Raw genomic sequence first — 27,956 nt, 5'->3', positions numbered from 1 at the left:
GAGGAACAAAGGTGACTGCTAATGGGAGTGGGGTTTCCTGTGGCGGATGAAAATGTTCTGGAATTACAGAGGGGTGATGGTTGCCTGACTTTGTGAATACACTAAAAACCACTAAATAGTACACTTTAAAAGGGCGAATTTTATGGTATGTGAATTATATCTCAATTTAAAAACTGAATAGGAAAAAAAAAAAAACCTCTAAGTAATCAAAAAGACCACAAAGATCATACGCAAAAAGCCTATATATTTTTCCCTGTTTACAAAAACCCTTTCAACCTGAGAAAGTTGATTGAAAAAATGAACTCCTTGATTCTCACTTGAAATATGTTTACTCTCATTTTACATATAATTTGTACAAATCTGGGTTCAAAGTCCATAAAATATTAAAAGCCTCATGTTAGGGGGAATAATACTGATATAGACAGGCACACTGACAGTGAGGTTTAAAAAGAGGCAAAAGAACTTGTCAACACATAATGAAGTCATTTCGTAACGGCAAATTAGACATAGTTGAGCCTTAACAACATGGGTTTAACTGTGTGGATTCACTTATACACAGACTATTTTTTCAATATAAGTCACACCAAGTGTGCCTGCCTCTCCTGCCTCCCCTTCCACCTCCTCCACCTATTCTGCCTCTACCACAGAAACACCAGTACTGGAATCTTCAGTACCAAGACAGCAGCCAACCCCTCCTCTTCCTACTCCTCCTCCTCAGCCTATTCAACATGAAGACAATGAGGATGAAGACCTTTATGAGGATCCATTTCCATTTACTGAATAATAAATATGTTTTATCTTCCTTATGATTTTAGTAACATTTTCTTTTCTCTAGCACACTTTATTGTGAGAATACATATAAAATAGAGGCCAAGGCGGGCGGATCACTTGAGGCCAGGAGTTTGAGACCAGCCAAGCCAATATGGTGAAACCCTGTCACTACTAAAAATACAAAAAAATTAGCCCAGCGTGATGCACACACCTGTAATCCCAGCTACTCGGGAGGATGAGGCAAGAGAATTGTTTGAATGCGGGAGGCAGAGTTTGCAGCGAGCCAATATTGCGCCATTGCACTCCAGCCTGGGCAACAGAGTGAGACTCCATCTCAAAAAAAAAAAAAAAAAAATAGAAAAAAGAAATGCTCTTTAAAATAAACCTGTTCTATGACAGCCTATCAACTATAGGAAAAAGTCTAGAGGTCAAAAAACAGCCCTTTACAATCTGACTTCAACCCATATTTCCAGCATATCTATCTCCCACAATTCTAACCAAACCAAAGTTCTCATTTTAAACATACCAGAGCCTCCATTTTCATGCCACTGTGTTAAAAGACTTTTCTTGACTTCTCTGCCTAGAAAATTCCTATTTATCCTTCAAACTCTAATTCAAATTACAAGTCCTCTACGCCACCTTCTCTAATGCCACTGGACAAAACTGTATTTGCACAACACTTTTTAAATGTTTCATTTATTTTAAGAAGAGGTCTCGCTGTGTTGCCCAGGCTGGTCTCAATTTCTTGTGCTGAAGTAATCCTCCCACCTCAGTCTTCTGAGTAGCTAGAATTACAGGTACATGTCACTGTGCCCAGCTCCCAATAGCATTTTGTACATATCTCTATAATTGCATTTGTCATATTACCTCAAATATGAATGCTGAACTTTCCATTTCACCTCCTAGAACCAGAACCTAGTTCACAGTACATGGTAAATAAAATTTTTAAGTTTTAGTACCTCATGAATTAAAATTATTTTTTAGAAACTCAGCAATAAAATATAAAATGACTAGTTAGCCAAAAGGTCCATACAGTCGAGGTTTTAACAAAAGTTACAAAGTTTGAATATTTAAAAGCAACAAAGTCCACTTCCAGATAAACTAGAAGTTACAAAGGCTCTTAAGGATTGAATTCACTCATCAGAATCTTTTTAAGAAAAGATGGACAGGCCAGCTGAAGTGGCTCTCAACTGTAATCCCAACACTTTGGGAGGCTGAGACGGGTGGATCCCCTGAGGTCAGGAGTTCGACACCAGCTTGCCAATATGGCAAAACTCCATCTCTACTAAAAATACAAAAATTAGCCAGGCACAGTGGTGCATGCTTGTAATCCCAGCTACTAAGGAGGCTGAGACAGGAGAATCACTTGAACCCAAGAGGCGGAGGTTGCAATGAGCCAAGATCACGCCACTGCAATCCAGCCTGGGTGGCAAGAGCAAGACTCTGTCTCAAACAAAAAAAAAAAAAAAGAAAGAAAGAAAAGATGGACATTTTCAGTCCATTACTCAGACTACACCTGAGTAATTTGTTGCAATAATGATAATATGGATAATCATGTGCATAAAATTTTAATTGAGAGCTAGGGTTGCCAGAATCTAGGCCAACAGGCCTAAAGGAAAGGCAGACAACAAGGACACCATTTAGTATGTTACTGCTAGAGTCATGCATGGTAACCAGATGACTTCAGAAATAGTGTTCCTTCTAATTCAAGTCACTCCTCAAGAATAATTTACTCACTAAAAAATTCTAGTGGAATTATTTTATTACTCATTCTAGATGAGTTAATATTTAGTTCCAATTGAACAAAATAAAACACAATTACATCCACACATACAGTTTACTTATTTCTCTCCCAGTATGTAATTCACGACAGCTAAGCTAACAACATGCAGGATAGCCTATAGTTTCTGGTATGTAATTAATACAAAAGAGGGTCAGGCGCAATGGTTCACATCTGTAATCCCAGAACCTTGTGAGCCAAAGCGGGCAGATCACCTGAAGTCAGGAGTTCTAGACCAGCCTGGCCAACACAGTGAAACCCCATCTCTACTAAAAACACAAAAATTAGCCAGGCATGGTGGTGCACATCTATAATCCCAGCTAGTCAGGAAGCTGAGACAGGAGAATCGCTTGAACCTGGAGGCCAAGATCGCACCACTGCACTCCAGCCTGGGCGACAGAGTCAGACTCTGTCTCAAAAAAATAATGATAATAATAAAATTAATACAAAAGAATAATAGTGATCCTTCAAATATTTATTGAATTAACTGCATTCACCTCTACCTATTTTATTTGAAAAGTTACTTTTACCTATAAAGAAAATGTCATTTCACTTTGCTTCATGTTTTAAAAAGTTAAACTAGTGGCTTTTTCCCCTATATATCCCACACATAAATTTACCTAATATGCTACAGCTTTCGGCAAGATCTGCCCCTTATTTACTCCCAAACTTCACTTAACCCCAATCTTCTTTCTTCCAAACTCCCACCTACCCACAAACTTTCATGATCTTCAGGTTCTCCAAAGGACCTACTGCCTCCAACTCATTTTCATTACTATCAGTAAATGATTTTTCAGAGGTAAGCAAATCAATCAGAGTTAGGGATACTACAATGTCATCCATGGCAACCTTTTATATAAACTATACCTTTAAATCAAATGTCAACTTTCCATTCCTACTAACATAAAATTAAAACCAACTCAACTACTTCTATGTGTTACCCATTCAGGCAGTCACAGACCTGCATTATTATTTGTGTAGTATTTCTCCATTACCTAGGCTGAGAATTCTCCTCATACATTCTTTCTTTTCCCTCCTTGAAGAGGCTTATGGTTTGCTTAGTTTTCTTCATCAAATTCTCCATAAACACCCTAAAATACTCATTTTCTCCAAGTGTCTCCATCTTCCCCTCATATCTTGACAAGATAGTACGGAGATGCTGGTAGGTATCTGGTAGCAGGTCTAAGATATAAGGTGGGCTATTCTTTAGCGCCAGCTTTGGGTTCTGACACAACCGCACCACCTGCAACAAATGAAAAAGAAGGGCTATTACTTGGAGAATTTTAAGGACAGCTCCCTTTTTTAGGTTTAAGAAAGTTATGAAATATGTGCTCTTTTGCAAAATATGAAAAATACATGAGAATATAAGAAGCAGATCCATAACCCCATTGCCCACGGGCAATCATTTTAAAATTTTTAGTGGTCCTTCAGAAGAATGTGTTTTTAAATCCCTTTGAGAGACTAATAGTACAGATAACACACAGAACAAACAACTAGGGGAAAACATCCACATAAATGCCTAAAACATGCTAGATGAAATATGGCAAATTACTTTTAAATATACTACTGATCCCCACAATATTTTTATTTATTTATTTATTTTTTTTTTTTGAGACACGGTCTCACGGTTGGAGTGGAGTGGAGTAACCACGGCTCAGTGCAGCCTCAAACCCCCAGACTCAGGTGATCCTCCCACTTCAACCTCCTGGGTAGCTGGGACTACAGCCATGCGTAACCACACCCAACTAATTGGTTTTTTCTTTTTGTAGAGACATGTTGCCCAGGCTAGTCCCAAACTCCTGAGCTCAAACAATGCCACCTGCCTCAGCCTCCCAAAATGCTGGGATTATAGCCACGAGCCACTGTGTCCAGCCTGACCCCTATAACAGACTAAAAAAAATTCCCAGGGACAGAAATAAAGGACATGACTGCCCTGGGAGGAAAATCTCTGTAATCTAGGGTCTTGAGCTTTGTTTGTTTGTTTGTTTGTCTGTTTGTTTGTTTTTTGAGACAGAGTTTCACTCTTGCTGCCCAGGCTGGAGTGCAATGGTGTGATCTTGGCTCACCGCAACCTCCGCCTCCTAGGTTCAAGCAATTCTCCTGCCTCAGCCTCCTGAGTAGCTGGGATTATAGGCATGCACCACCATGCCTGGCTAATTTTGTATTTTTGGTAGAGACAGGGTTTCTCCATGTTGGTCAGGCTGGTCTCGAACTCCTGACCTCATGATCCACTGGCCTCAGCCTCCCAAACTGCTGGGATTACAGGCGTGAGCCACTGCACCCGGCCCTTTGTTTTTTGTTTTTGAGATGGAGTTTTGCTCTTTTTGCCCAGGCTGGAGTGCAATGGTGCAATCTCAGCTCACTGCAGCTGCCACCTCCCAGGTTCAAGCAATTCTCCTGTCTCAGCCTCCCAAGTAGCTGAGATTACAGGCGCCCGCCACACACCCAGCTAATTTTAGTATTTTTAGTAGAGATGGGGTTTCGCCATGTTGGCCAGGCTGGTCTTGAATGCCTGACCTTAGGTGATCCGCCAGCCTCAGCCTTCCAAAGTGCTGGGATTACAGACATGAGCCACCGCACCCAACCTGGGGTTTGAGTTTTAACAACCGGTTGAGGAACAGGAACAGAGAGGCCTTGGACCCAGTAAAGCATGGAGCTGAGAGTCCTACATTTGGACTCTCAGAATTTGTCTGGTAATTCTTTGTCCCATTTTTCACTTTCAACTTTTCTGAGTTATGTTTTAAGTGTTATGTTTTAAGTGTTTCTTTTAAAGATCATATAGATAGAATTTAAAAATCCAATGTAACAATCATTGTTTCCTAACTGGTAAGTTTAGTCCATTTTGTGTTTGTCATACAAATAAAATTGGATTTATTCCTAACAACTTGTTTGTGCTTTCTATTTACATGGACTTTTCTGTGTCTGGAAAAGACAAACTAGTGGAACAGAAAGTCCAGAAACAGACTCACACATGCACATAAGGAAATTCAGTATCGGCGGTGACACTGCAAATCAAGAATACAAGAGAAAAACTATTGAAAACTTTGTTATCCATATGGGAAAAAATAAAACTAGATCCCTTACACATTACATGAAAATAAATTTCTCACAGCTCTCCTCAACTTCCCAAATTTGGCATAATTTCTCACTGTCTTGATCACAATTCTATCTATGTCTTCTAGCTTTTCTAGCTATTAGCAGTATATTTGGTTCAAAACAACCTAAGCTAACATTCATGGAAGCATAAGCCTGACATTCTCCTTTTTATTTCACATTTAAAAATACCTATTTTCTTATGTCACTGAAAGCTCATTATAAACTTTTTTGAGATATTTAAATAATTCTAGTCTATGGATAGACAATAACATATCTTAACCATCTCCCCCCAACTTTGTTTTAACATTTCTTTTGTTTTCAAGTCTTTACTACTGCAACATCACAGTGATGAACATGCTTGGGTATTTCATTCTTCTATACATCAGATCATTTCCTTAGGATAAATTCCCGTTTAATGACTAATGATCAAGAATTCTTCAAAAATTAGCCGGACATGGTGGCACATGCCTGAAATTCCAGCCACTCGGGAGGCTGAGGCAGGAGAATCACTTGAACCCAGGAAGTGGAAGTTGCAGTGAGCCAAGATCATGCCACTGCACTCCAGCCTGGGCAACAGCAAGATTCTGTCTCAAAAAAACAAAACAAACAAACAAAAAAACACAACTCTTCAAATGATAATATGAAAATTGTAAAACTAAATATGTCATTCTCAATACAACATTTCTTGGACTCTTGTTTTCTTAAGTTTTTGGGTTTTTGTTGTTGTTGTTGTTGTTTTTTGAGAAAAAGACTCACTCTGTCACTCAGGCTGGAGCTCAATCATACCTCACCGCAACCTCGAACTCCTGGATTCAAGCAACCCTCCTGCCTAAGCTGCCTGAATAGCCGGGATTAAAGGCTCATGCCACCACATCCAGCTAGCCTCATATATAAGCCTAGCAAACAAAGACAAGCTGAATCAACAAAAACATTCGGTTCATGAACATTTTCACAGCATTTTAGAAAGCTCTTCATTCTTATCAAGTGTTCAAGTCAAAAGGGAAGAACATGCCCAGGGAAAAAAGACTCCACCTCAGATGATAATTATATTCTAAGTACAACAGAGTTAATAACTCATATTAATAAAACAAATACAGACAGTTCCCAGTTTACAAGTGCTACATTCCAAAAGTAAGTCAGGTATTTATAAACAGACTATATTTTACAATAAAAATATTAAAATTGTAGTTTCCTATGTTAGTCTGTGGAAGGAAGTGGGGAAGACTGACACTGTAACTAGAGATTAAGATCCAGCAAAAACTGAAAACTAAACATGCTTTATATTAAGAAAGATCCAGAAGAGAAAAGGAGATAAGTGACAACTGGCCAACATGGTGAAACCCTGTCTCTACTAAAAAATACAAAAAAATTAGCCAGGTATGGTGGCAGGCACCTGTAATCCCGGCTACTCGGGAGGCTGAGGCAGGATAATCACTTGAACCCAGGAAGCAAAGGTTGCAGTGAGCCAAGACCACGCCACTGCACTCCAGCCTGGGGGACAAGAGCGAAACCATGTCTCCAAAAAAAAAAAAGAGAGAGAGAAGGAATTAGGAGTGGTGGTGGTGGTATGGGCGTAAGTCTCAGCTACTCCAGAGGCTGAAGCAGAAGGATTGCTTGAGTGAGTCCAAGAGTCTGAAGCTGCAGTGTACTATGATCACGCCTGTGAACAGCCACTGCACTCCAGCCTGGGCCACACGGCAAGACCTTGTCCCTATTTCCCTTTTCTTTTGAGATGGAGTTTTGCTCTTGTTCCCCAGGCTGGAATGCAATGGTGCGATCTCAGCTCACTGCAACCTCCACTTCCCGAGTTCAAGTGATTCTTCTGGCTCAGCCTCCCAAGTAGCTGGGATTACTGGCATGCGCCACCATGCCCGGCTAATTTTTGTAGTTTTAGTAGAGACAGGGTTTCACCATGTTGGCCAGGCTGGTCTCAAACTCCTGAACTCAGGTGATCCGCCCGCCTCGACCTCCCAAAATGCTTTGTGTCTATTTCTAAAAAATTAAAATTCAGCCTGGGCAACATTGCGAAACCCCATCTCTACAAAAACATATTAAAAAAATTAGGTAGGCATGGTGGTGGGCACCTGTAGTCCCAGTCACTCAGGAGGCTGAGGTGGGAGTACCGCTTGAGGCGGAGGTTGCAGTCAGCCAAGATCACACCACCATATTCTAGCCTGGGTGACAGAATGAGACTCTATCTCAAAAAAAAAAAAAAAGAATATATTAAAAAATATATATTTTAAAAGAAGAGGACGCCTCCTAGAATAGGAAAAAAAAAAAAAAAAAGAGTGAGCATAGGTTCAGACAGAGACCAATTTGTACATATGGAGGCTGTAAGTTAAAGGTTGTACCAGTTTTTATTTTTCTCAACATATTCATTCAACAAATATGTGTCAGGCACAGGGACACAGAAGTAAAAAGACAAGGTATCTGAATGTGAGAGGACTCAAGCAATAAAACAATAAAAATGAAGTCAACAAGAAAATTATAAGGTTTGCAGGGCGGCGGTGGCTCACGCCTGTAATCCCAGCACTTTGGGAGGCCAAGGCAGGTGGATCACCTGAGGTCAGGAGTTCGAGACCAGCCTGACCAACATGGAGAAATCCCGTCCGTAATAAAAATACAAAATTAGCCAGGCGTGGTGGCCCATGCCTGTAATCCCAGCTACTTGGGAGGCTGAGGCAGGAGAATCGCTTGAACCCGGGAGGCAGAGGTTGCGTGGAGCCAAGATCGCACCATTGCACTCCAGCCTGGGCAACGAGAGCAAAACTCTGTCTTTAAAAAAACAAAAAGAAAATTAAAAGGTTTGCTATAGAATTAAAATAGGCTAATATGATAAGAAAGTGCTGGTGACCAGTAGATAAAGCTTTTCTGATGCGACATTTAGGCTAAGAGTTGAAATTAGAGAAAAAAGGCAGCTACAGCAGAAGAGTAGCCCAAAAAGAAGGAACAACTACAGATGTTCCTCAATTTACAATGGAGTTACATTCCAATAAACCTATCCTAAGTTGAAGATATCACAAGTCAATAGTATATTTAATATACTTAGCCTACCAAACATCATAGCTTAGCCTAGCCTACCTTAAACATGCTCATAACACAGTAGCCTAGAGTTGGGCAAAATCATCTAACACAAAGCCTACTTTATTATACAATGCTGAATAACTCATGTAATTTACTGAATACTGTACTAAAAGTGAAAACAGAATGGCAGAATGGTTATATGGATATTCAAAGTGCAGTTTCCACTGAATAGCTATCACTTTTGCACCATCATGAAGTCGAAAAATCCCAAATCAAACCACTGTACCATCAAACCATTGTCCTTCAATGGTCTTAAAGTGGAAGGAGGTTGAGATTTGTTTGAAGAATAGAAAGGTCAGTGAGATTAAAGCATAGTGAACAAGGTGGAGAAGGTAATGAGAGAGATTTGTGGAACAGGTAAGGAAGTCGCCAAAGAGACATTATGCTAAAGCCTAAACTGTACGTTTTTAAGTTTTCAATTAAATTTTTAAAGGACTAAATAATGTTTTAGTATCTTGACCAGATTGAATCAAATAGCCATATCAAAATGTCTTGCTTCAGGCGGGGCGTGGTGGCTCATGCCGGTAATCCCAGCACTTTGGGAGGCTGAGGCAGGCAGATCACTTGAGGTCAGGAGTTCAAGACCAGCCTGGCCAACATGGTGAAACTCCATCTCTACTAAAAATGCGAAAATTAGCCAGGCATGGTGGCACACACCTGGAGTCCCAGCTACTCGGGAGGCTGAGGCAGGAGAATTGCTTGAACCCAGAAGGAGGAGGTTGCAGTGAGCCGAGATATGCCACAGACCCCATCTCAAAAAAAAAAAATGTCCCGTTTCAGTTATTTGAGTAAATTTCTTAACCTCTGAGCCTTAGTTCTTTTAACCACAAAATCAAAGATAATGCCTCATAATAAAATTTGCATAAAAAGATTGCACAGTTTCCAAAAAAATCGCATTCAATAAATGTTAGCTCCCCTCCTCACTTCCACACCATCTGACTGGCTTATATGCAGGGGAGGCAAGAATTGCCTACTGAAGACAGAATGGTGGACCTCATATCATCCTTTGATGATTCCCAGAATCTGGCAGCATAGTCCTATCATTTGGGCCCATAACACAACTACTTCCCCAGTCCTGCATGGTCTCTGATAACCAAGAAATAGAGAAAACGCAGCAGGTAACACAAGAAGTGGGTGACCAACAATCTGCGAAAGCTACAGAATCCACCCCTTCAAAGGTTCAAACCAAGTACCAAGTACCAAATACAGCTCCCAATGAAAATATTTAGGCTCACGCCTGTAATCCCAGCACTTTGGGAGGCCGAGACAGGTGGATTACCTGAGGTCAGGAGTTTGGGACCAGCCTGGCCGACATGGTGAAAACCCGTCTCTACTAAAAACACAAAAAATTAGCCAGGCACGGTGGCACATGCCGGTAATCCTAGCTACTTGGGAGACTGAGGCAGAAGAATCGGTTGAACCCGGGAGGTGGAGGTTGCAGCGAGCTGAGATAGCACCTTTGCACTCTAGCACGGGCAACAAGAACGAAACTCTGTCTCAAAAAAAAAAAAAGAAAATATTTATATTGGCTGGATATGGTGTCTTACATCTGTAATCCCAGAACTTTCGGAGGCTGAGGCTGACGCTCAGGTGGGCAGATCGCTTCAGCCTAGGAGTTCAAGACTAGCCTGGACAACATGGCAAAACCCCATCTCTACAAAAAATACAAAAAATTAACTGGATGTGGTGCACATGCCTGTAGTCCCAACTACTTGGGATGCTGAGGTGAAAAGATCAATTGAGCCTAGGAGGCTGAGGCTGCAGTGAACTAAGATTGCATCACCACACTCCAGCCTGTAGGACAGAATGAGACCCTGTCTCAAAACAAAAACAAAACATAAGGCCAGGCACAGTAGCTCACACACCTGTAATCCCAGCACTTTGGGAGGCCAAGGCGGGTGGATCACCTGACGTCAGGAGATGGAGACCAGCCTGACCAACATGGTGAAACCCCGTTTCTACTAAAAACACAAAAATTAGCCAGGCGTGGTGGCATGCACCTGTAGTCCCAGCTACTGGGGAGGCTGAGACAGGAGAATTGCATGAACCCAGGAGGTGGAGGTTGCAGTGAGCCGAGATCACGCCACTGCACTCCAGCCTGGGCAACAGAGCAAGACTCTGTCTCAAATAAATACATACATACATACATACAAGCGCGTGCACACACACACACACCCCAAAGAGTTTAGGATAAAACAGACTACTTGCCTAATATCTCTGAAAAAAAGGTATACAGTTGACCCTTCAACAACATGGGTCTGAAAGCGTGGGTCTGCTTATACGAAGTTTTTTTCCAATAAAAGTTATACCAAGTGTGCCTGCCCCCTTGCCTCCCGCTCCACCTCTTCCATTTATTCCGTCTCTGCCACCCGAGACAGCAGCCAACTCCTCCTCCTCCTGCTCGACATGAAGACAAAGAGGATGAAGATCCACTTCCACTTAATGAATCGTAAATATTTTATCTTCCTGATGATTTTTTCAATGTTTTCTTCTGTAGTCCCAGCTACTCAGGAGGCTGAGGCAGGAAAATCGCTTGAACCCGGGAGGCGGAGGTTGCAGTGAGCCAAGGTCACGCCACTGCACTCCAGCCTGGCGACAGAGCGAGACTCCATCTCAAACAAACAAAAAATACAAAAAATAATGTTTTCTTTAATCTGGCTTACTTTATTGTAAGAACACAGGATACAATACATATATGTACAAAATAACATGTTAATGAGCGGTTTGTTATCAGTAAGGCTTCTGGTCAACAGTAGGCTATTACTGGTTAACTTTTGGCAGGGAGTCAAAAGTTATGTGTGACTTTCGATGGGGGGCAGTGGCTGGAGGTAATGAGGGGGATAGGGACTGAGGGGGATGGGACGTGGGGTGGTCTGTGCCCCTAACCTCCTAGCTGTTCTAGGGTCAACCGCACATCCCTTCAACAACAACAAAAAACTAAACTAAAACCTATATCATATGCAATCAATAAATGTTCATGACAACGTATCAGCCCTCACAATGTACCACAAAATGTTTCCAAAACATTTCATGAATTAGTATTTTTAAACTAGTACCATGTGCCTTCCACAAGTGTTATTTGTCCTTCTTTAGCATGTAACCTCTTAAAGTTCATTTGTATACTAAATGTCTGTTTTTCTCAAGATTTTTTGAAAATGAATCATCATGACCAGGGAAATCAGCACTGCACTAACTCTTAAGTCTTCAACTATGGAACACTAACACAGACCTCAAAGAATATACAGGTAGGTCTACTCTTTTTTTTTCTTCATCTCTTAAGAGATAGAGTCTCAAAAAAAAAAATTGCCAGGCGCGGTAGCTCACATCTGTAATCCCAGCACTTCGGGAGGCTGCAGCAGGCAGCTCACGAGGTCAGGAGATCGAGAACAGCCTGGCCAACATGGTGAAACCCCGTCTCTACTAAAAATATAAAAATTAGCTGAGTGTGGTGGCACGTGCCTGTAATCCCAGCTACTCAGGAGGCTGAGGCAGGAAAATCACTTGAACCTGAGAGGCAGAGGTTGCAGTGAGCTGAGATCACGCCACTGCACTCCAGCCTGGCGACAGAGAGAGACTCTGTCTCAAAATAAATAAATAATGAAATAAATAAATAAATAATAAAAAAAAATTTAGCTGGGCGTGGTGGCAGGCGCCTGTAGTCCCAGCTACTTGGGAGGCTGAGACAGCAGAATTGCTTGAACCTGGGAGATAGAGTTTGCAGTGAGCGGAGATCAGGCCACTGTACTCTGGCCTGGGTGACAGAGCAAGACTCTGTCTTAAAATAAAATAACATAACATAACGCAAAATAAAATATAAAACAAAACAAAATAAAATAAAGTAAAATAAAATAAAACCCAAAAATTTTAAAAAGGCCAGGCATGGTGGCTCATGCCTGTAATCCCAGCACTTTGAAAGGCTGAGACGGGAGGGAGGATGGCTTGAACCTAGGAGTTTGAGACCAGCTGGGCAAGACAGCAAGACCTGTCTCTTTAAAAAAAAAAAAAAAAAAAAAGGAAGGGTGTGGGGGGTGGTTTGCTCTGTCACCCAGGCTGGAGCACAGTGGCACGATCATACCTCAAATGCTTTGAACTCCTGGACTCAAGAGACATTCCCAACTAGACCTCCCAAGTAGCCGGGACTACAGGTACACGCCACCACACCTGGATAATATTTTTTAAACTATTTTTTGCAGCGATAGGGCCTCACTATGTTACCAAGGCTGGTCTCAAACTCCTGGCCTCAAGTGATCCTGCCTCCTGGCATCCCAAAATGCTGGGATTATATACAGGCAAGAGCCACCATGCTTGGCCATGCTCTTGATACTCTCAATATTAATATTCTTTGGAAAGGAAAAAAAGTCCTTATTACGTATAACCTCTTTAAAAAAATGGTTCCTAAAGGCCCTGTGTGAATAATTCAAGTCGACAGTTAACAAACATCAAAAACCCAAACAATCTGCCTATATTATTTAGTGAATTTTAAACTGGCAGTCACAGTTAACCTTCAAAAAACAAACATGAACCTCAAGCTTAAAAAAATTCACCAAAAAATTTCTGAAAGATACAAATATTTTCCTGATTAGTCTGTCCTCCATTTGGCCAACTTTATTTTGCATTCCAAATCCTGCAGTGGCAAAAATGGCTGCCTTTTGTTTACTTCTGCCTGTACATTTACAGCATCACTCAGAACAATGTTAAAAAGAAACGTGCTTAGCTCCGGGAAACCAACAGTATCCTTGTACAGCTGCCATGCACTCCATTCATAATAGCTTTCTCACTGGCCTAGCTCCTCCCTTTGCTTCTGCCAAGACTTAATGGTCAATAGAAAAAATTTGGAAAGTGTTATGATCACAATAAAGAGGAATAAAACTATGCTTGAAAATTGCTAAACTTTTAAAAAGCAAAAAGTTATAGAGAACAACAATGCCTAAGCCTAATGCTGTTGTGAATACATAATCTTTTCTAAACTAAGGAATCTGCATTTCTAATTAGGCAGAAAACCATAAGCATATAAGACTAAAATAACTTAAACATTTTTTATCTCTAAAGACTCCAACTTATTGATAGAAGCTTTTTTCATTTTCATTTCAATGTTTTCCCATGTTAAAAATGAATAGTTTTATGCTACAAAAATAAGTATTCAGTATGTGGAGCTACACGTGTAAAATTTCATTATAATTTAAAAGGATGAATATTAACCTCCTGTCAAGAAAAGGGGAGGACACTAGAGAACAAGTCCAGAGACGTGGGCTCTAGTCTGGTGACTGACATTAACTGGCTATACAACCTCAAGCAAGTTATTTGCCCTTCTGGGTCTCAATTTCTGTCTCTGTAAATGAAAAAGTTAGATCAATTTATTTCTAAAGTCTCTTAAAGCTTCAAATTTTAAAAACTCCATCTCAGAAACTTGAAGAAGTTTAACAGATATAAATATATACTGAAGCTTTTTTTTTTTTTTTTTTTGAGACAGAGTCTCTCTCTGTCGCCCAGGCTGGAGTGCAGTGGCGCGACTTGGCTCACTGCAACCTCCACCTCCCGGGTTCAAGCAATTTTCCTGCCTCAGCCTCCTGAGTAACTGAAATTACAGGCATGCACCACCACACCTGGCTAATTTTTTTGTATTTTTAGTAGAGACGGGGTGGGTTTCACCATATTGGTCAGGCTGGTGTCGAATTCCTGACCTCGCAATCCTTCCGTATTGGCCTCCCAAAGTGCTGGGATTACAGACGTGAGCCACTGCGCCCAGCTTATAGTGAAGCTTTTTTAAACGAAAACTCATGACTGCTTTTCAAAGACAAATCAGAAACCTATCCTTTTTTGTTTTTGGTTTAATTTTTAAATAAAAATAGAGATGGGGTCTCACTATGTTGCCTAGACTGGTCTTGAACTCCTAGGCTCAAGCAATCCGCCCACCTCAACCTTGCAAAGTGCTGGCATTACAGGATGTGCCACGGTGCCCAGCCGGAAACCTACACTTTTTTTTTTTTTTCCTGAGATGGAGTCTCACTCTGTCGCCCAGGCTGGAATGCAGTGGTGTGATGTCAGCTCACTGCAGCCTCCATCTCCCAGGTTCAAGCAATTCTCTGCCTCAGTCTCCCAAGTAGCAGAGACTACAGGCGCGCACTACCACACCTGGCTAATTTTTGTATTTTTAGTAGAGACAGGGTTTCGCATGTTGGACAAGCTGGTCTCGAACTCCTGGCCTCAAATGATCGCCCACCCTGGCCTCCCAAAGTGCTGGGATTACAGGCATAAGCCGCTGCATCCGGCCACCTATACTTTTTTTTAACAAACGTATTTTAAAGTCAACCGATTATAGGGAAAAAAAAAAGTGTCATCACTAGACAATAGCCCCATCATTAGACAATAATTTGAAAAACGCCTTACTTGTAATTACTATTCTCAATTTTTGATTTCTCAAAACCCCATTCAGGTTCTTGAATTGTAGTTACTACAGAATACTTCTCAAATACCACCCAACAGCATTTATCAAAAACACCATGCCACTTATAATTCATTACCAATCTCATTATTTTCACTTACCACATCAACTGCAAAAAAAATACATTCAATACAATGTATGTTCTGACAGCTTAACCATGCAGTTTTTATATATGGATTTTATTTTTATTTTTTTGAGACAGGGTCTCACTCTGTCGCCCACATTGGAGTGCAGTGGCGTCATCACAGCTCACTTCAGCCTCGACCTTCTAGGCTCAAGTGATGCTCCTCCCTCAGCCTCCCCAGTAGCTGGGACTACAGGCATGTGCCACACCTGGCTAATTTTTTTTAGACACTGGGTCTCGCTATGTTATCCAGGCTGGTCTTAAATTCCTGGCCTCAAGTGATCCTCCCACCATAATATCTCAAAGTGCTGGGATTACAGGAATGAGCCACTGCACCCACCCAGTTCTACTTTTAAAAGGCAAAAATGGGCCGGGCGCAGTGGCTCACGCCTGTAATACCAACACTTTGGGAGGTCGAGGCAGGCGGATCACCTGAGGTCAGGAGTTCAAGACCAGCCTGCACAACATGGTGAAACCCCATCTCTACTAAATATACAAAAATTAGCCAGGCATGGCCGGGTGCAGTGGCTCACGCCTGTAATCCCTACACTTTGGGAGGTCAAAGTGGGTGGATCACAAGGTCAGGAGTTCAAGACCAGCCTGGCCAACATGGTGAAACCCCGTCTCTACTAAAAATACAAAAATTAGCCAGGCGTGGTGGCGCATGCCTGTAATCCCAGCTACTCAGGTGGCTGAGGCAGGAGAATGGCTTGAACCCGGGAGGCGGAGGTTGCAGTGAGCCGAGATCGCACCATTGCACTACAGCCTGGGTGAGAGAGCGAGACTCCAACTCAAAAAAAAAAAAAAAAGCCAGGCGTGGTGGTGCCCGCCTATAATCCCAGCTACTTGGGAGGCTGAGGCAGGAGAATCACTTGAACCCAGGAGGCAGAGGTCGCAGCAAGCCGAAATCGCACCACTGCACTCCAGCCTGGACGACAGAGTGAGACTCTATCTCAAAAAAAAAAAAAAAGGCAAAAATGGTTCTTTGTCCAGAGTTATCGATGAAACTTCAAATACTTAGCATGAACTAGAGATTACAGTGGTCCCCCTTTATCTTAGGGGGATGCATTCCAAGACTCTCAGTGGTTGCCTCAAACTGAGGATAGTACCAAACCCAATTGTGCCAATCAGAGCACGTTTCTGTGCATGTCTTCCATCCACAAATTTAACACCTTTTCCATCTTAACGAAGCACTTATCATATACCAGGGCCATGAAGTATGACAGCAAGCCTAGTATGATTTCTTTCTTTCTTTTTTTTTTTTTTGGAGACAGAGTCTCACTCTGTGCCCAGGCTGGAGTGCAGCGACACTATCTCGGCTCACTGCCACCACTGCCTCCCGGGTTCAAACAATTCTCCTTAGTCTCCTCCCACATAGATGGGACTACAGGAGCCCACCTCCATACCCAGCTAATTTCTGTATTTTTTAGTAGAGACAGGGTATCATCATGTTGGCCAGGCTGGTCTCCAACTCCTGACCTCAAGTGATCCACCAGCCTCAGCCTCCCTCAGTGCTGAGATTACAGGTGTGAGCCACCACGCCCGGCCCTAGTATAAATTTCTTTTTGCTTCTTCAAAATTTTTTTTTTTAAATAAAGAAGGGTTTCACCATGTGCCCAGGCTGGTCTTGAACTCCTGGACACAAGTGATACACCCACCTTAGCCTCCCAAAGTGCTGGGATTACAGGCATGAGCCACTGAGCCCAGACCTTTCTTCAGAATTTCATGAGTAGAAGATTCATTCTTACTGTACATCTTAGTAACCTTGGAATATGATTTTTTTCTTTTCTTAACAACTTTCACCTGTTCACTTAAAGGAGGCATTTTCTGGCTTTTCTTTGGATATTTAAAATGCCAGCATCATTACTCTTATGCTTTGGGGGTCATTAAGTAAAATAAGGGTGACTCAAATACAAGCACTGCAAAACTGCAACAGTTGATTTGAGAATCAAGATGCTAGGTGACTAACCGGTGGGTAGTGAAGACGGTGTGGATACACTACTATATCCACAGTATGTATCTACACTGCATAAAGGGATGATTCATGCCCAGGACAGAAGCAGCGCGAGATTGCAAGATTTCACCTCGTTACTCAGAACAGCATACAATTTAAAACTTCTGGATTGTTTATTTCTGGAATTTTCCATTTAATATTTTCAGACCACAGGTAACTGAAACTGCAGGAAGCGAAACTATGGATATGAAGGGACTACTGTAACTGTTTTAGTATCACTTTTAGATGCCATACACTAATTAAGACACAATTGTGGATGAGGGTATTACCGAAGAGCCTGACTGGTCTAAAGTTCCTCCCCATTCCCTTTTTGTCTCCTCAGAGATTAATGGTTTGCCTCATGAGCCCTATTGACTTTACAGCATAGAGGGTTCCCAAAGCCCTCTACGTACCTTCAGTTGTATCACACAAATTGTAAGTGTGAGTGCCGGGTCATCTTTAACTCCCCAGCAACTACTACATTTATGTTAAGTGTGACTGTGGAAAAGGGTCAACATAATTTTCACTTGAGGTAACTAAGAATCAGCTGTTTCTTTTCCCTTTTCCTTTCCTTTATTTAGAGACAGGGTCTCACTCTGTTGCCCAGGTTGATGCACAGTAGCAGGATCATAGCTCACTGCAGCCTCAAACTCCTGGGTGATCTTCCCACCTCAGCCTCCTGAGTATCTGGAACTAAAGGAACTCACCACCACGCCCAACTACTTTTTTTATTTTTTATTTTTGTAGAGATGGGGTTCTAACTATATTGACTAGGCTGGTCTTGAACTCTTGGCTTCAAGCAATCTTCCTGCCTCAGCCTCTCAAAGTGCTGGGATTACAGGTGTGAGCCACCACATCCACCCAAAAATTTATATTTTAAAGTAAGTATTACCTTCATAGTTGAAGAACATCATAATTAAAATCTTAAATAAGATCCCCAACTTCCATTTATTTAAAAAAAAAAATCCGCCAAGCTTATCCAAAATAAAAGCAACCGTGGCATACAGCCTTCCTATATCAAGTCTGGTACCTGGACCTGCTGCAGTGACATCCCCTGAGAGCTGATTAGGAATGCAAAATCTCTCAGGCCCCACTCCAGACCTATTCAAAGTCAGTATTTTAACAAGATCCCCTGAACTGATCTGAATTCATGATAAAATCTGAGAAGTACTGGTTTGTAGGAAATCACCTGACACAGTCTGAACATCAGTTCAGATCCACATAAAAAACAAAAATATGGGCTGCACATGGTAGCTCACAGCTGTAATCCCAGCACTTTGGGAGGCCAAGGCAGGCGGATCACCTGAGGTCAGGAGTTCGAGACCAACCTGACCAACATGGAGAAACCCCGTCTCTACTAAAAATACAAAATTAGCCAGGCCTGTGGTACATGACTGTAACCCCAGCTACTTGGGAGGCTGAGGCAGGAGAATTGCTTGAACCCAGGAGGTAGAGGTTGCGGTGAGCCAATACTGCACCACTGCACTCCAGCCTGGGCAACAAGAGTGAAACTATGTCTCAGAAAAAAAGATACGAGCTAGGTGACTTAAGTAGCTTGCTTAATCTATCTGAATCTCAGTTTAACTGTAATAAGACGCATTATTTTGAGATTTAACTTATCTGCAGATGTAAAATTGTAAACTGCTCTACAATATAACAAATTATTAGTTCTTAGTTGTCAGTCTTAACATGATGACATGCTGAAAAGTCAACTACTTGCTTAAGTATATAAGTAATTCCAGGGCAATCAATGCTATTCCTCCAACCTTCTCGGAGTCACCGAGGATAAGACAGGTAGGGAGATGGGAGGGAATGGACCCCAAACTACACATAGTAGATACCTCTTGGGCGGGTAGTTATTTGGGGGTATGGGGGTAAAAGGAGACTTTTACATTTCGTTCTGTATCTTTTATGATTCATAAATTGTTTTTGGTTTTCTCAAAGATTGCTACAGTTATGTGCTGCTGTTTAAAATAAGTCCAAGAGGCTGGTCGCAGTGGCTCAAGCCTGTAATCCCAGCACTTTGGGAGGCCAAAGAGGGCAGATCACAAGGTCAAGAGACCGAGACCATCCTGGCCAACATGGTGAAACCCCGTCTCTACTAAAAATGCAAAAATAGCTGGGTGTGGTGGCGGGTACCTGTAGTCCCAGCTACAAGGGAGACTGAGGCAGGACAATCACTTGAACCCAGGAGGCGGAGGTTGCAGTAAGCCAAGATCGCACCACTGCACTCCAGCCTGGCGACAGAGCAAGACTCCATCTCAAAAAATAAATAAATAAATAAATAAATAAAATACAATAAGTCCAAGAGAGGAGGAGGCAGGAGTTAGGATCCCATCCCCACTCAATGAAGCACCAATGAATTGGCCTCATTTTAGTCCTTCCTCCATGGCAGATCCAAGCCACAGGGAAAGCAGCAAACAGTGGTACTTGTGAGAAGGTGCCCAGGCAGTGGAGGCTGTTATGCACGACTTATTAGCCATTCCAAAAACAGCAGAGAGGGGACCCAGAGGGGCTGCTTATTTCTTGTGAGAGAACCACAGGTGCATCTATGATAGCGGCATCACATCTCCCCAGTGCTTGGATCCCCAGTGTATGTGCACCACCAGTGCCATCATTAGCACCCCCTCTCCCTCCTTGCGGAAGCTGCTGCAGGAAGGAGCACTGTGGGGACAAAGCTGACGCTGGCTTCCAGGTGGTTGCCTACTCCCACCTATTTTCTTCCAGCACAAAATTTGCTAATCATGAAAATATTTCATAGTGACTTGTTAAATGCCCCTCTTCTAACAAATCTTTTCTTTTTTTTTCTTTTTTGAGACAGAGTCTAGCTCTGTCACTCAGGCTGCAGTGCAGTGACACAAACTCAGCTCACTGTAGCCTCCATCTCCCAAGTTCAAGCAATTCTTGTGCCTCAGCCTCCCAAGTAGCTGGGATTACAGGCCCATGCCACAACCCCCGGCTTTTTTTTTGAGACAGTTTCACTCTTGTTGCCCAGGATGGAGTGCAATGGCGTGATCTCGGCTCACTGCAACCTCCACCTCCCAGGTTTAAACGATTCTCCTGCCTCAGCCTCCCGAGGAGCTGGGATTACAGACATGCACCACCAAGCCCAGCTAATTTTTGTATTTTTAGTAGAGACAGAGCTCACCATGTTGGTCAGCCTGGGCAACACAGCAAGACGCCACCTCAAAAAAAAAAAAAATTTAGGCTGTTTTCAAACGAATATTTAGTCCATTTTGCTTTTAGCACTCTAGGTTAATCATTAGGGAAATTACTTATCACAGTATAAATATTATTGTATGTTTGAATATAACATTGAACTCTGCTGAAGACGAAGACTCCAGGACCAATTTGACCATGATTTATCAGGTTCATTATATGTATACTGCTGGCTGAAAACATATTAAAAATAGGTTTTTCCTATAGCAAGAGTCAGCAAAAACTTCAACCAAACTCACAAAACGGAGAGAGCATACAATCTTCTTCCCTGGTCTAACCCTACTTTTATTCTACATGCCTTTCAAAATCCTATTGCTGATTACATGAAATACTCAACTGTCTCTCTCATGTTTTACATTAAGGAATTATGAAGAATCTTACATCCTTTGGGTGAGCTTTTCATAGGCATAAAACACAAACCATGTTTTACAATAATTATATACTACCTTTATAAGGTAAAACCTCTTTTAGTAAACGTTACCTTAATGAGCACTCGCTAAAAACAACAACAAAAAAATTCCCTACCAGATCCCCTCAATTAATTAGACAGGAAATGAGGGACTATGTTAAGACAAAGCTTTGGTCCTAAGGAGCTCTAATGGGCGAGAGAGAGACACGTTAATAAACTGAAGCTAAAAAGTAAACTACACTCTGAACTATCTGATCAGAAAAAAATAAAAAATGAAGTGGACAATATAAATTAAGCATAACTGGAAAAGTATACAAAAGCCTCTATGATCACCACACAAAGTAACTAGCACACATAATTTGAAGAAACACCAACCTTTAAGTAGACAACAGATATTTCATTGAATAATACTAGTTAAACACTACCTTAGTATCATTCAAGAGAATGTCTACTGGCCGGGCACGGTGGCTCACACCTGTAATCCCAGTACTTTGGGAGGTTGCAGTAGGCGAGTCACTTGAGGCCAGGAGTTCGAGACCAGCCTGGTCAACATGGTAAAACCCCATCTCTACCGAAAGTACGAAAATTAACCGGTGTGGTGGCGCATGCCTGTAATCCCAACTACTTGGGAGGCTGAGGCACGAGAATTGCTTAAACCCGGGAGGCAGAGGTGAGATCACGCCACTCACTGCATTGAGCCGAGACTGTATGCCAGCCTGGGTGACAGAGCGAGACTCTGTCTTAAAAAAAAAAAAAAAAAGTCCGGGCAGGGTGGCTCATGCCTGTAATCCCAGCACTTTGGGAGGCTGAGGCAGACGGATCACCTGAGGTCAGCAGTTTGAGACAAGCCTGACCAATATGATGAAATCCCATCTCTACTAAAAATACAAAAATTAGCCGGCCAGGACTGAGCGCGGTGGCTCACACCTGTAATCTCAGCACTTTGGGAGGCTGAGGCAGGCGGATCACAAGGTCAGGAGATCGAGACCATCCTGGCTAACACGGTGAAACCCCATCTCTACTAAAAATACAAAAAATTAGCCGGGTGTGGTGGCGGGCACCTGTAGCCCCAGCTACTCGGGAGGCTGAGGCAGGAGAATGGCATGAACCCGGGAGGTGGAGCTTGCAGTGAGCCAAGATCGCACCACTGCACTCCAGCCTGGGCGACAGAGCGAGACTCCATCTCAAAAAATATAAATAAAATTAAAAATTAAATAATAATAATAATGAAACAGAGAATGTCTACTTCCCTTGAATGGGGGGAAATGCTGTATAATTCAGAGGTCTATACAGAAGGTGACCTGAACAGGTCACTTTCTAAATAAATGGCTTTAGTGATTGACACTTTGTTGTATACCTGAGAAGGTAGTGCATGGAAGAACTAAGTTTTAGGAAAGTGGGTAATCCACCATTCCAAAGTGGGTAATCCACCATTCCAAGTCAGGCTCCACCATTAACTAAGTTACTTAACCACTCTGAGCCTAAATGTCTTCATATATAAAACAGGGATGATACCAACAGGCTACTGCAAAAAATAAATAAGTTTAATGTAACTAAGATAGATGCCCCCAGCCGGACACGGTGGCTCATGCCTGTAATCCCAGCACTTTGGGAGGCCAAAGAGGGCAGATCACAAGGTCAGGAGTTTGAGACCAGCCTGGCCAACATAGTGAAACCCTGTCTCTACTAAAAATACAAAAATTAGCCAGCTGTGGTAGCAGCACACACCTGTAGTCCCAGCTACTCAGGAGGCTGAGGCAAGAGAATTGCGTGAATCCAGGAGGTAGAGGTTGCAGTGAGCCAAGACTACGCAACTGCACTCCAGCCTGAGGCAACAGAGTGAGACTCCGTCTCAAAAAAAAAAAAAAAAGAAAAGAAAAGATGGATGCCCCCCTCCATACCTTTTCCATGCAGTTATTCCTTGCGGGCACACAAAGCCAACTACTAGCTGGGTGCAGTGGCTTGTGACTATAATCCCAGAACTTTGGAAGGCCAAGGCGGGAGGATGGCTTGAGCCCAGACGCTTAAGGATGCAGTGAGCTATGATTGTGACACTGCACTCCAGCCTGGGCATCAGAGCAAGACTCTGTCTCTTAAGTAAAAAATAAATAAAAATAAAAATAGGCACTTGGTCTCAAGTCACCCACTTGGCCCTCTTCCAAGTGTACTAAAAAATAAATAAATAAATCTCTTTTTTAAAAAAACAAAACCAAAAAACTTACAAAGTATCTACTATTACAGAAGGCTCCATAACTGGATATTGCAGGAGATAAGCAGGTTACAGGTGCTACCCTCAAGGACTTTACAATCCTGAGAGGTTGAGATAAATACAGAAAAAATACTGACACATTTCACACACAGAAGAAAGATGTTTAAACTTAAGAGATCCTCATCACTTCAGACATATTTCTCCTATAGTCACATCACTTATATACCATTTATAATGTAATCTCCTAGAGTGTAAAAACTTAATACCTACCACTATGCTTGTGTACGCAAACACAGGAAGCTAAGAAGGAAGGGAGGGAGTGAAGTAGTAGTCCAATTAAATGCTATATACTAATTTGCAAATTCTAAGTGTATCTCACTTCCAAAATACAGAAAGTTTCCTGAGGTGCCTTTAGGAGGCACAAGGCAGGCAAGGTGGATAGGGTAAGGCAGGAAAAGTTAGAAGGAAGGAAATAATCATCTTTTAAAAATACTTTCTTGGCTGGGTGCAGTGGCTCACGCCTGTAATCCCAACACTGTGGAAGGCTGAGGTGGGAGAATTATTTGAGCTCAAGAGTTTGAGACCAGCCTGGGCAACACTGTCAGACTCCTTCTCTATTTTTTTTTCTTTTTTTTTTTTTTTGAGACGGCGTTTTGCTCTGTCACTCAGGCTGGAGGGCAGTAGCACGATCTTGGCTCACTGCAACCTCTGCCTCCCGTAGCCGGGATTACAGGCACCCGCCATCATGCTCAGCTAATTTTGTTATTTTGGTAGAAACAGGGTTTCACCATGTTGGCCAGGCTGGTCTCAAACTCCTGACTTCAGGTGATCCCCCAGCCTCAGCCTCCCAAAGTGCTGGGATTACAGGCGTGAGCCACCATGCCCGGCCTGACCCCGTCTCTATTTTTAAAAATACTACTAGTTAATAATAATGAATAAAAATATATACATATATTTCTTTTTTTTGAGATGGAGTTTTGCTCTTCTTGCCCAGGCTGGAGTGCAATGGTGCGATCTCGGCTCGCCGCAGCCTCCACTTCCCGGGTTCAAGCGATTCTCCTGCCTCAGCCTCCGGAATAGCTGGGATTATAGGAATGCACCACTACACCCAGCAAATTTTTTGTATTTTTAGTAGAGACAGGGTTTCTCCATGTTGGTCAGGCTGGTCTCGAACTCCTGACCTCAGGTGATCCACCCGCCTCGGCTCCCAAAGTGCTGGGATTATAAGTGTGAGCCACCACACACCCAGCCAATAAAATATTTTTTTAAATCCAAAAAAATGTAATTTTTTTAAGCTCATGCTTTTAAATGTATTTTTCTAATACACTATATCCCATTTAAAAATCATCAATACCTTAATGTTTCAATTATATAAGCTAATTAAAAATAAGGGCCGGGCGCAGTGGCTCACTTTGGAAGACCGAGGTGGGCAGATCACCTGAGGTCAGGAGGTCGAGACCAGCCTGCCCAACATGGAGAAACCCCATCTCTACTAAAAATACAAAATTAGCCGGGCATGGTGACACATGCCTGTAATCCCAGCTACTGGGGAGGCTGAGGCAGGAGAATCACTTGAACCTGGGAGGCAGGGGCTGCGGTGAGCCGAGATCGTGCCACTGCACTCCAGCCTGGGCAACAAGAGTGGAACTCCATCTCAAAAATAATAATAAAATAAAAGAAAAAGAAAATTCAAACCTAAAATAGATGCTCTACTTCAGGAGTGGGCAAATTATCACCTGCATCCTTTTTTTGTGGCTTTCACATTTTTAAAGAGTAACAACAACCACCGGGCGCGGTGGCTCATGCTTGTAGTTCCAGCACTTTGGGAGGCTGAGGCGGGCAGATCACTTGAGGTCAGGAGTTCGAGACCAGCCTAGCCAACATGGCAAAACCCCATTTCTACTAAAAACACAAAAATTAGCTGGGTGTGCTGGCAGGCACCTGTAATCCCAGCTACTTGGGAGGTTGAGGCAAGAGAATTGCTTGAACCCAGGAGGGAGAGGTTGCAGTGAGCTGAGATCATGCCATTGCACTCCAGCCTGGGCGACAGAGGGAGCCTCTACCTCAAAAAATAAAAAATAAAAAGAGTTGTAACAATAACAACAAAGAATATGAGACTTAGTGTGTGCCCAGCAAAGCCTAAAATACAGTATCTCCCCGTATCTGAGGTTTCCATTACCTGCAGTACCATACAATAAGATTTTTTGTTGTTGTTTTTGAGACAGAGTTTCACTCTTGTTGCCCAGGCTGGAGTGCAATGGAGCAGTCTCACCTCACTGCAACCTCTGCCTCCCGGGTTCAAGCGATTCTCCTGCCTCAGTCTCTCAAGTAGGTGGGATTACAGGCACCCACCACCATGCCCGGCTAATTTTTGTATTTTTAGTAGAGACAGGGTTTCACCTTTTTGGCCAGACTGGTCTCAAACTCCTGATCTCAGGTGATCCGCTTGCCTCGGCCTCCCAAAGTGCTGGGATTACAGGCATGAGCCACCGCACCCAGCCTACAATAAGATATTTTGGAAGACTACATTTATATAACTTTTACTATAGTATATTTTGTAATTGTATTCTTTCATTATTGTTGTTAATCTCTTACTGTGCCTAATTTATAAATTAAGCTTTATCACAGGTATGTATGTATAGGAAAAACATAGTATATGTACAGGGTTCAGTACTATCGGGGGTTTTCAGGCATCCACTGGGTGTCTTGAACATATCCCCCAGAATAGTGGAGGATTACTGTATTTACAGTGGCCCTGAAACCTCCCTTTACAGAAAAAGTTTGCCAACCTGTGTTCTATTTCATAATGGAATTTAAAGTCTCTTACTAAATTGAGCCAGGCGCGGTGGCTCATGCCTGTTATCCCACCTCAGCACTTTGGGAGGCTGAGGTGGGCAGATCAATTGAGGCCAGGAGTTCGAGAGCAGCCTGGCCAACATGGTGAAAATCCGTCTCTAGTAAAAAAAAAAAAAAAAAAAAAAGAAAAATTAGCCAGGTGTGGTGGCACATGCCTAGAATCCCAGCTACTTGGTGGCTGAGGCACGAAAATCATTTGAACCTGGGAGGTAGAGGAAACAGTGAGCCGAGATCATGCCACTGCATTCCAGCCTGGGTGACAGAGCAAATAAATAAATAAATAAAGTCTCTTACTAAATTAAACACCTTGATACTTTTAAATTTACATTTAAAGCAATTTATTTGTTTTTGAGACAGGGTGTCACTCTGTTGCCCAGGCTGGAGTGCAGTGGCTTGCTCAACAGCTCACTGCAGCCTCGATCTCCCAGGCTCAAGTGATCCTCCCTAGCAGCTCGAACTTAGAGGAAGGCACCACCACGCCTGGCTAATATGTGTATTTTCTGTAGAGACAGGGTTTCGCCATGTTGCCCAGGCTGGTCTGGAATTCCTGGGCTGAAGCTGGGATCAAATGATCTGCCTACCTCATCCTCCCAAAGTGTTGGGATTACAGGTGTGAGCCCGGCATACACTTAAGGCCAATTTAGGTGACTTTTTCTCTTTTCTCTCCACTTCCCACTCCTCTCCTCCCTGCCCAATTGTCTTTTGGCTTACAAGCCACTTCACATACAAGTATTTATGCGCATGTTTATTACAATATCCTGGGGTGGCAAAAAGAAAACCAGAGGGTCTAACTTTTGTTTAATAACAAGCATTCTAGCACAAACATTTTTCCAACAGTAAGTTTAAGTTCCATAATGGATTAGTAAATCGGGCCTATGTTAACCAGAACTCATGACTTATGCCAACTTTTCCATCTGTATATATCCAATATTGGAGGAAGGAAAGAGACTAACAGTTCCCAGTGCTAATTTAATAAACTAATTAAGAGTTGGCTGGAATAATACTCATCCAGCTTCAACAACAAAGATAAAGCAGGTATGAGATGGTGACTTAGAACTAAATGTGTGTCATTTAAAGGAATTAAACAGACTTTTTTTTTTTTTTTGAGATGGAGTCTCGCTCTGTCGCTCAGGCTAGAGTGCAGTGGTGCGATCTTGGCTCACTGCAACCTCTGCCCCAGGTTCAAGGGATTCTCCTGTCTCAGCCTCCCAAGTAGCTGGGATTACAGGCGTCCGCCACCACGCCCAGCTAATTTTTGTATTTTTTAGTAGAGGCAGCGTTTCACCATGTTGGCAGGGCTGGTCTGGAGCTCCTGACCTCAAGTGAGCCGCCCACCTCGGCCTCCCAAAGTGCTGGGATTACAGGCATGAGCCACGGGGCCCGGCCCAGAAATTTTGTTAAAAAGAATTAAATGTGTGGGACATCTGTGGATTTGACAGTAGGTTCTTCACCACTTATAGCACATGAAGTCAAGGTGTGGTGACACATTTAAGACTTTCAACAATAAAAATAAAGTGAAAAAAGAGGACACCTTATGCTCAAAACATATAAAAGAGATGGTGCAATCTAGTAACATCACACAGGTATTCAGAAAATCTGGAAAGCAATATAAACCTATCAGACTAACACATCAGAAGGTACTACGTTTTCAGAGCAACTAGAAATACGTGATAAGGGGGGAACAGCAGTACTAAAACCAACTTCCAAGGCAAGTAATACAAAAATAAAATATCCCTCTCCCTACACTGGAATGGAAAAGCTAGAAGCCTACTTTCCGTGAAACTATCAAACCTGAAAAGTAATTTGAGTCTAAACTTTGAGTCCTCTTTATTCTTCCCAAATAATTAAACATTCTGCAGAATAAATCAAAATTCAATACACATACTTTAAATAGATGAAAGAGTAAGACTTAAACGAGGATTTTATTTGGGCTACCTTGTAGAATAGGACTATCTATAACTTACTCTGTATTT

The 27,956-nt window shown here is 42.3% G+C and overlaps 1 protein-coding gene across 2 annotated transcripts in view; it reads right to left on the bottom strand.

Annotated features, from left to right (window-relative positions):
- The window catches only part of CBL (Cbl proto-oncogene), a 101,895-nt gene that overhangs the window by 71,450 nt on the left and 2,489 nt on the right, over positions 1-27,956 (bottom strand). The window contains exon 2 of one of the 2 annotated variants that reach the window (XM_054438508.2): positions 3,547-3,794. In XM_054438508.2, the coding sequence (XP_054294483.1) occupies positions 3,547-3,794 (248 nt within the window). Of the gene's footprint in view, positions 1-3,512; positions 3,795-27,956 lie in introns of those variants that run through there. The other variant, XM_063672211.1, reaches the window with a different exon arrangement.

This window comes from Pongo pygmaeus, chromosome 9 (assembly GCF_028885625.2).
Source record: "Pongo pygmaeus isolate AG05252 chromosome 9, NHGRI_mPonPyg2-v2.0_pri, whole genome shotgun sequence".
In the NCBI taxonomy this organism is placed as follows: domain Eukaryota; kingdom Metazoa; phylum Chordata; class Mammalia; order Primates; family Hominidae; genus Pongo; species Pongo pygmaeus.
The sequence above is the reverse complement of the archived record's forward strand: the minus strand, read 5'-3'. Positions and strand labels throughout refer to the sequence as shown.